The 9,482-nt window shown below is 55.1% G+C and overlaps 1 protein-coding gene across 3 annotated transcripts in view; it reads left to right on the top strand.

Moving 5' to 3' along the window:
- Positions 1-9,482, top strand: part of RASA3 (RAS p21 protein activator 3) — an 83,162-nt gene that overhangs the window by 42,966 nt on the left and 30,714 nt on the right. For all 3 annotated transcript variants that reach the window (XM_040267495.1, XM_040267499.1, XM_040267498.1), the window contains exon 4: positions 8,604-8,698. In XM_040267495.1, the coding sequence (XP_040123429.1) occupies positions 8,604-8,698 (95 nt within the window). The remainder of the gene's footprint in view (positions 1-8,603; positions 8,699-9,482) is intronic.

Here is a 9,482-nt window from a genome sequence, read left to right as displayed (position 1 = left end):
TGTTGGGGTGCTCCAGAGGTGTTGGGTGCTCTCAGAGATGTTAGAGTGCTCTCAGAGGTATTGGGATACTCTCAGGGGTGTTGGGATGCTCTCAGAGGTTTTGGGGTGCTCTCTGGGGGTTGGGGTGCTCTCAGAGGTGTTGGGGACTCTCAGAGGTGTTCAGGGGCTCTCGGAGGTGTCAGGATCCCAGATGCACCAGCATCCTGGAGACAGCAAGGCCCACCTTAAATGGGGAGCAGGCCAGAGCTGCCCGTTTGGTGGCTGCGCCTTTGTCCCAGGAAAGCCCCATCAGTTCCCTTGGCCCCTGAATTAGACCCGAGCCCCTACAACATGGGCTCAGCTGTAGCCTCGGGATCCAGCTGATGGTTGGTGGCCTGGCTGCTCCTGGCAGGCGCAGTCTCAGTGTTTGCTCTGGGGCAGAGCAGTTGGCTCTGACAGCCCCTGACCCTGCAGTCTCCCGCCCGCTCCTGGGGCGCCCGGCTAGCTCCACTTACCACCCACATGTGACCGGTCAAGGGTGTTTGTGTCCAGGCCAGTGGCCCTCAGAAAAGGTCTGAAGGCAGTGCTGGCGCTGAGGTCCTTTAAGGAAGCGTCTAGCAGAGTTCCCAGCACATGGATCAGAGCTTCTCACACTTGTCAAGATGCAGATGCTGGTTACTGGGTCTGGCCAACAAGTCGCGTTCTCGGAAACGGCTGAGTTTTAAGTAGAGGTCAGCAGGGTTTGTTTGGCAAGTGCATCGCCTGGATCACACAGGAACTCAGGCAATGCATGGTGTGACTAGTTTAGGATGGAGCTCTGGTTGGGCTGCCAGCAGGACCTTTGACTCTCGATCCGGAAGGTTTTCGATGTGGGGGAGGCGGGGGGCACTTTCATGCCGCTCACCCTATAGGCCTGGCCACCTTTGCCCTCAGGATGGTGCCCAAACAAACCCTTAGCAGCTGTCAAGCCCTGGTGGTTCCTCCTTGAGGCCAGACATGGGCTCCAGCCTCTACTGAGAGGTGCCTTTGTCTGGCGCCTCCTGGCCTGGAGCCCCCCCTCAGGCCCTTCCCTGGTGCCCACGTGGCCACCCCTGTTGGCCAAGACCCTGGTCAGCAAGGGGCTGCCCCTCGGTGCCTGCTGCGTCCACTGCCACTGTGGGAGCGGCTCTTTTGTGTCCACTAGCCCTCACTTCCTGTGGCCTTGGGCTCCCTGCGCGGTGCTGGGGTGTCTCTGTCCAGCTGCTGCTGGACACACCAGGGTTTGTTCAAGGAGGAAAGGGAACAGAGCAGTGGGTTTGGAATGTGATGTGTTACCTGAGGGAGCAAAATGCCAGGCTGAATGAAGCACAAGCTGGAATCAAGTTTACTGGGAGAAACCATCAACAACCTCAGGTATGCAGATAACACCACCCTTATTCCAGAAAGCAAAGAGGAACCAGAGTGCCTCTTAATGAAAGTGAAAGAGGAGAGTGAAAAAGCTGGCCTAAAATTCAGCAAATTCAAAAAACGAAGATCCTGGCATCGGGTTCCATCACTTCATGGCAAATAGATGGGCAGACTTTGACAGTGACAGCGTCAGACTTTATTTCTTGGGCTCCAAAATCACTGCAGACTGCAGCCATGAAATTAAAAGACGCTTGCTCCTTGGAAGAAAAGTTATGACCAACCTAGACAGCATATTAAAAAGCAGAGACGTTACTTTGCCAACAAAGTCCCATCTAGTCAAAGCTATGTATTTTCCTGTAGTCATGTATGGGTGTGAGAGTTGGACCATAAGGAAGGTTGCACGCCAGAGAATCGATGCTTTTGAACTGTGGTGTTGGAGAAGACTCTTGAGAGTCTCTTGGACTGCAAGGAGATCCAACCAGTCCATCCGAAAGGAAATCAGTCCAGAATATTCATTGGAAGGACTGATACTGAAGCGGAAACTCCAATACTCTGGTCACCTGATCTGAAGAACTGACTCATTGGGAAAGACCCTGATGCTGGGAAAGATTGAAGGCAGGAGGAGAAAGGGATGACAGAGGATGAGATGGTTGGATGGCATCACCAACTCTGTGGACATGAGCTTGAGCAAGCTCTGGGAGATGGTGACGGACAGGGAGGCCTGGCGTGCTGCCGTCCATGGGGTCACAGAGTCAGACACGACTGAGCGAGTTGAACAACAAAGATGTTTATTAATCATTCTGTTTAAGGCACCTGCTATTTTTAACGATAACTAGCAAAATCGTGGTTTAGCAATTCCTGGTGGCTTTAAAATTGGGATGTGTCAGGGTGCAACCAGATTTAGAGTTTTCAAAATCTTTCTCACAACCATAAAAATAAGAGGCTGGCTGATCTCCAGGGGTAATTTAAAGCTATGACTAGCAATTATGTTGTTACCAGGATGAGAAGCCACATTCTAGGGTATAAATTTGTGTCACAGAAACGAGCACAGTGTCAGCGGCTTCTCGCGTCTGCTGTGTGATCTGGTGGCACGGCGCCTGGTTCTGCCTGTGCAGCCCCGTGTGGCGCCCCCGCGGGCCGGGTCCCGGGGGCCCCAGGGAGGGTGCAGAGATGCTCGTGGGAGTGTGGTGGAGGTCATGCCGGGTCAGGGCGGCCGGCTCTGGGAGGGTGGCTGGCGGGGCCCCTCCCACCGGCTCCCACCTTTGTCCGGGGGAGGGCCGTCCTGAAGCTTCTCTGTGAAAGGCGGGGGTTTGCTGTGAGACCCTGGCCCCCTGGTCCGTAGGCCAGCTTGCTGAGCTGGAGAGTGTGCACTGTGCCCGGCGCAGGGAAGTCCGCTTCTGCCCACTCATCACCAGATGGGGGTGGGGTTGTGTCCAGTGTTTTGTGACTGTGAACAAAACTACCCTAAATAGGTTTTTGTGGACAAATGGTTTTATTTCCCTTAGAAAACACCTAGGAGAGTGCTGGGGCATTCTGTAGGCTTTAGAAGACGGCAGAATCTGCCATCCCGAATAGGCCACTTTGGCATAAGGAATTGTTTGAGCTGATGGCAGTTGAGAAGAAGCAGACACGGAAATCTCTCTGCCTTGCAACCTGGAACAACTCCAGACCCCGATCAGCCTGGAGGCGCCCCCCGAGGAGCCCATGCAGCAAGCCCTCTGAACCTCTAGTCCCCCTGAAACTCGGACTCCCTGAAGCTCCTCCTGTGTGTCATCGCGCCTCTGAAAACCCCTGACTGTTTTAGGCGGAGATGCTCCGAGTTGCTGCCGCCTCCTGGAGTTACTCGTCGCCAGGCTTCCCCTCACGTGTCTGAGATGCGTGCTAATAAACCTGTCTGGTTTTCCGTCGTTAATGTTTCTTTCGTTACGGAGGCCAGAGGACCTGCAAGAGTAGGAGGAGGGCGCTTTTCCTCCCCACGCTGTGTCTTTGCCTCGTCAGAAACTGGCGCCGCTCCCCTCCTGCCCCGATTCGAGTCCGCGCCAGCGCCTGCGTCAGCTTCTTTTATTCTCAGTTCGTTGGCATTCTAGTATGCGTGCCGTATCTTACTGTAGTTTTTCCCGCTTTTTCATGATGAAGAGTTATTTGGGCCTCTTTTCATGAGCTTGCTTGCCCTCCGTCTCTGCTTTGGTGACTTGTTGGGCCCGCTGCGCTTTTAGTCGGGCTCCCTTGCTGAGATTTCCAGGTTTAAGCTGTGCTCTGGTGTGGACCCTTCTCCAGACTTGCCCTTGCAGGCGTTCCCCTCTCGCTTCTGACTTGCCTTCCCATTTTCTAGCTAGTGTCTTCTGGAGAGCAAAAGGTTTTAACTTTTATAAACTCCAATTTATAAAAACCTTTTTATAGTTTGTATTTTTGGTGTCGTATCTAAGAATTTTTTTCCTACTCCAGGGTTGTGAAGATCTTCTGTTTTTTTCTTCTAGAAAGTTTTTGGTTTTAGTTCTTATATTTAGATCTATTTTAAGTATACTTTACATATAGCAAGACTTGTTTTTCTCCTTATAGATGTCCAGTTGAAGTTCCTTAGCGTCTTTTGAGAATCGATTGACTTTGCACGCATGGGTCTAGCTGTGGCTTCTGTGTTCTGTTCCCCTGATGTGCACTCCTTTGCTCACAGGAACATCAACTGTCTCAATTTCTTTATCTTCACAATAAGTCTTAAATCAGTCCTGTGAGCTCATCAGCTCTGTCCTTTTCCAAACTTGTTTTGCTATTTTAGGTCTTTTGAATTGTTATTTACATTTTTTATCCACTTCTCAATTTCCAAAATAATTGAGATTACATTGATCTGTGGATTAATTTGGGAGAATTAACACTTCAAGAAAATTGAGTCTCAGACCCTGCAGCATGGCATGTCTCTCCACATCCTTGGGTCTTTAACTTCTTTCATCAGCGTTTTCTGATGTGTTTTCAGCATACACATCTTTCATGCACACACACACTTATGTGTGGGGAGTGTGTGTGTGTGCGTGTGTGTGCACATGTGTGTACACGTGTGTACGCGTGTGAGAGCGTGTGTGTGTGCACACGCATGTGTGTACATGCATGTGTGTGCATGTGCGTGCACGCGCGTGTGTGTTTATACATGCATATGTCCCTCTGCTCACGTTTTTGACACTGTAGACAGGTGTCCCACGCAGAGCGCCACAAGCTCAAGCCATGAAGCCATCATTTCATGGGTGTGTTGTTACTGTCTTTTCAATTTCGGTTTCCACTATCATCGCTTCGGTGCACGAGGACCCTTGGTTTTTACGTACTGACTGTCTGCTATGGTTTTGCTGACCACAACCACTCCACTAGCTTTTCCTGTGGATTTTGTAAGTAAAGGCTCCTTTCTTCCCTTCAAGTCTGCAGGCCCCTTTTCTCTCTCTGCCTCCGTGCGCCTGCTCGACACCAGGGGAACAGGAGTGCCGAGAGGGTCTCTGCCGCCGCCTGTCTTGGGGAAGCGTCCAGCTGTCCCTCCTCAGTTGCCGTCCTGAAGGTGTCACCCTTGGCTGCCCACCTTCCTGCGCCCTCTGTACCGTACCTGTCCCCTCGTCGCATGCCCCTTCTTGAACTACCTGACATGCTTCTCTCTTCAGAACAGACCCCAGCAGGCAAAGTGCCACCAGAAGAAGTAACACACAGGGGCTTTAGTGGTGGAAGGGCCGTTGTGCCTTTCCTCCTCAGTGGGTCCTGAGTCTGTCCTCCTGAGTGGGTGAGGCCCAGGGGATACAGTGACCTGATGTCACCCAGATCAATCAGGGAAGCTATGGATTATGACACATTGGACACATTTAAATGATTTGCAGGTCAGTGCTCCCCAGGACAGCCTGTGGAAGCACTGCCTCTGACATGTAAAGAGTGCGTGCCCTTATGTCCTTGACGTGGTCAGCCTCTAGAAGGACAGGCTGGCAGCTGGTGACGGGTGACCCCAAGGTGGAACCTGTGTAGCAGGGAACAGACAAGCTCATTCTTGGCTGTATTTTATCTCCTTTTGGATGTTTCAGATTTTATTTTGTGTTTCTATATTACCCACTTAAATCTGAATTAAGCACTTCCAAAAATAAAGAGTAGTACTGATGTGTAAGTCATAGAAGTCATTTGAGTATTAAATATGTGACTCTTCCTTACTCCAGTAAAAAAAAAAAAAAAAACATGAAAACACTGTGGTTACTTAAAATCTCAAACTTCAAATGTAGCCCTCCTACCCAGCTGAACTAATCATGGAGTCTGAACATTTCTTTATCCCTTTTCAATGAAATGTGTTGCGCAATTCAGTTCCAAGAAATGTTTGTTTCTTGTGGCTTCATGCCTGCAAGACTCAAAGTCATATTGCCATCGGGGAGAAGGGTAGTTTTCTAGGAGCCAAGCAGAGACGTAGCAGTCTTCTCCTGGGGGCTCTGCCTGCTGACAGGAGTCAGAAGTGGGGAAGCTCACGTCAGGCCCTGGCAAGATAGATGCCCCCCAAAACCAGGCGAGGTGGTAGGGGAGGAGCCTGGGGCAGGTTGCTGATGCTATTTGGAGGAAGGCCCTCCTGGCTGTGACTTGCGTCCTCGGCTCTCCTGCGGCCTGCGCCCTGCGGCCTGCACTCTGCTCCCTGCGCCCTGCGGCCTTGGCTCTCCGGCGCCCTGTGGCCTGCGCCCTCCTGCGCCCTGCGGCCTGTGCCCTGTGGCAGCCTCTGCTGCTGTGAGCCTGCGCCCTCTGCCTCCTCGCTGGCATGGGCTCCTCATCTGACTCTCAGTGCCGTGGCCTCAGTGCCCTGTGAGGCCTGTGGTGAGCGGGATCCGGCTCACATGGCCAGAGCTGAGCCAGCGAGGTCGACGTGAGCAGGGATCGGTGCTGACCCTCGGAGCCAGGTGTGAGCCACCACGGGTGACGGTGGGAGGTGAGCGGAGGTCCGTGGTGGACGTGCTGATGTGCTGCGGGGACAGCGGGCAGGGGGACGGAGGTGAGGCAGGGGATGGCGCCGCAGCCCCCGGCTCTCGGGACGGCGTGTCCCTGTTTCATTTCTAACTTCCTGCCTGGGCCCGGCAGGCGCGTCTGTCGATGTCTGGAGTCCAGAGTGTGAAAACTGCGGGGCAGAGACCTTGTCTCACCGACCTGGGTACTCTGAGTGCCCTTGCAAAACTAGACAGAAGATAGACTAACAAGAAGAAGCAAGCATTTTCAATTCCTCTTAAAGCACTCCTCAGCGATGAGGAGGAGCTGGTGACATGGGCTAGCAGCGCACCCTAGGGACGGGAAGCGGGTTTCGGAGGAGGGCCGAGACAAAGGAGGGGCTGCGGGCGCAGAGTGTGCGGGGCCCTCTGGGGCTGACGCCTCCTCGCTGCTCTGGCTCTGATACCACCTCCTGTATTGTGGGTGCGTTCCTGAGCCCCCAAGCCCAGCAGCAGGGCGTCCTTCTCCTCAAACCTCCCCCTCCTGGCAGATGGGACCGGGCCCCAGCGAGGCCACCTACAGCTCCCAGGGGAGCCAGAGAGGAGGGCGCATCGTGAGAGAGCCTGGTGAGACGGTGTCTGGGAGAAGCACGAGGCAGAAAGACGGGAAGGCAAGGCACCTGATGAGGCAGGAGGCCCGGAGCCTCGCAGGACAGGCCGCCTGTTCAGTGACTGGGCCGCATCAGCGACCTGCCGCCTGCCCCCCAGACAGCTGCTGGATGAAGCAAGGGGACCCGCGAGGCAGGCCTCCCTGTGAGGCTGCCAGTGCTCCTGTCTCATGAGAGCCGGCACGTATCTTCGCGGAAGCCCGAGATGGAGCCCTCCTCCTCGGAGAGGAGGACTGTGTGTCCTGGGTGAGGGCAGGGCTGGCCCGCCAGCTCCGGGCTCTTCAATAGTGCTGTCTTTGGTGATGAGGCTGTGGTCCTGAGTTAGGCTGTGTGTCCTGAGCTCCAAAAGGAAGCAACTGAATTTTAAAAACGTTTAATTTTATGTTGTCCCTTATTGTTCCTGTTTCCGTGATTTACCGTGTATTTAGGACATGTGTGTACATGTGGATCACGTGCACACACACGTGTACAGGGTGCTCACGTGGCCAGGCTCCCCCCTCCCCTGCTGGACAGTGTGGTCCCTGTGCTCCAGGCCACGGAGTGTGGGGAGGTGGGCAGCCTGGTGCCCTCTGTCACTCCAAGCTCTGGGCACGCGTCTGCTAACTGCCCCTGTGCTTTCCTGGAAAGAAAAAGGTGACTGAACGGTGCATGATGGTTGTAGACATACATTTAAATACTGCGATCCTGGACCAGGTAATACACGTCACACACGCATGTTTGTGTGTGCGTTCTCCTGACGTTCTGACTCCTCAGTACCAAGCGTGTGTCAGGAACGTAAAGCTGTTGAGAGTGGGCATCCTCAAACTTTGGGACGCTAGGAGTTTCCTGCAGACTTTGTAGAAACGCAGATTCCAGGAGGAATTCCTCTGGAGATTCCTCCACCCCGGAGGCTGCCTTCTCTTCTGGAACAAGCCCGGGAACTTGCATTAGGAGGCCCTGCAACTGTTTGGATGCAGGGGACCCATGATCACATGTTGAGAGACACTGGTTCATAGACCCAGGCAGGTGATAACCGGCTCATTCCGCCGGCCTGACAGGAACACATGTGCACACACTGTGTGAACCAACTGTGCGTGCTCCCATGAGCTAGGTGTGCACATGCGTGGTTCTAAGCTGCAGCTCATTCAAGCACACACACACTAGGTGTGCACACGCGTGAGCTCTCAGCCATGGCTCATGCGAGCTCACACATTTCCGGGGTACCTGCGGCAAAGTCCTCAGTAGACACGACCCGCCACGTGCCACTGCATGGATGTTGGGGCAGGAGGGGCTGTGACATGGCTGCCTTGGGCTCCTGCCCCCTCACCCCATCCCACACCCCACCCCGGGCCCGGGCAGCACCCCTGGCAGAGCTGCCCCCGATCTGTTGGATTTCCACCAGGTGCCCTGAGCCACAGTCTGGGTAACACGGGAGGAGGAGCCCGCCCAGTCCCAGGCTGTGGACGCCACGGCAGTGACGGGGTGTGTTCGGGTGGACATGGCACTTCCAAGACAAAATGTGGCCTCTGTGACCTCACTGCATTGTCCGTCTCCCAGTGCTCTATCCTGGGATTCGGTCTGAGATGACTGACGCTCATGGTGGAGATGCTGCTGGCCGGGCAGGTCGGGCGGGCAGGTCGGCCCCTCATGGCTGGTCTCCTCTGCATGGGTCTTCCAGGAAAGGTGGCCATCCAGAAGGAAGACCTGCAGAAGTACCACAACAGGGACACGTGGTTCCAGCTGCAGCACGTGGACGCTGACTCCGAAGTGCAGGTGAGGCCCAGGGAGCCCGCGGGTCCAGGCACCTCGGGGTGGGGGAGGCCTGACTGGCTGGAGAAGCACGCGGCATTCTGGTCTCCGGCGGGAAGGGTAGCGAACGGTCCCCGGGTGGGTCCTCCCGGGTGGTTCCCTTTGTTCCGTCGGTTGCTGTCAGACTTGGTTGTTCAGCTTAAAAATGTGAAATGCAAAAAAACATAACAGGTAATTGAAGATAAAAAGAGGATAAGGTGAGAAAACCTAAGGCTGTGGGCCTGTCTACTGGTGGTGCCCACGTGTGTCCCAGCTCCCTGCCCCAGGAAGGACCAAAGGGGTGATGAAGGGCCTGTGGCCTGAGTGTCCCCAGGGCCCACCCGGTGCCCCAGCCATATGTTAACTGGGAGTGCCACCTTGACCAGGCCGGGGCTTCCCCCCAGCAGGGCCGCTGCCTGGGCCCAGGGTCCAGGAGACACTCTTTGGGGGGCCTGCTTGCATCTTCTCTTCCCTGGTGACCCTGCCTGTGCTCCTGGTCAGCCTGTCCCTGAGCCCAGGCCGCGCCTGGTTCCAGGACCAGAGCCTCTGCCAGCAGCATGGCAGCCCCGGTCTGCGCTGAGCTTGGCCTGCGCTGAGCTCAGCGGAGCGCGGCCCTGGTGCTCTGGGCCTTGGCTTCCTCCCCATCACACGAGGTTTTATAAGCAGCAGGGTCATGGACCGAATCCTCTGGGGGCCCCACGAGGCCTTCCCGGGGGTCAAACAGCAGGGTCACGGACCGAATCCTCTGGGGGCCCCACGAGGCCTTCCC

Source organism: Oryx dammah, unplaced genomic scaffold, assembly GCF_014754425.2.
Source record: "Oryx dammah isolate SB20612 unplaced genomic scaffold, SCBI_Odam_1.1 HiC_scaffold_24, whole genome shotgun sequence".
Taxonomy (NCBI): Eukaryota; Metazoa; Chordata; class Mammalia; order Artiodactyla; family Bovidae; genus Oryx; species Oryx dammah.
The sequence above is the reverse complement of the archived record's forward strand: the minus strand, read 5'-3'. Positions and strand labels throughout refer to the sequence as shown.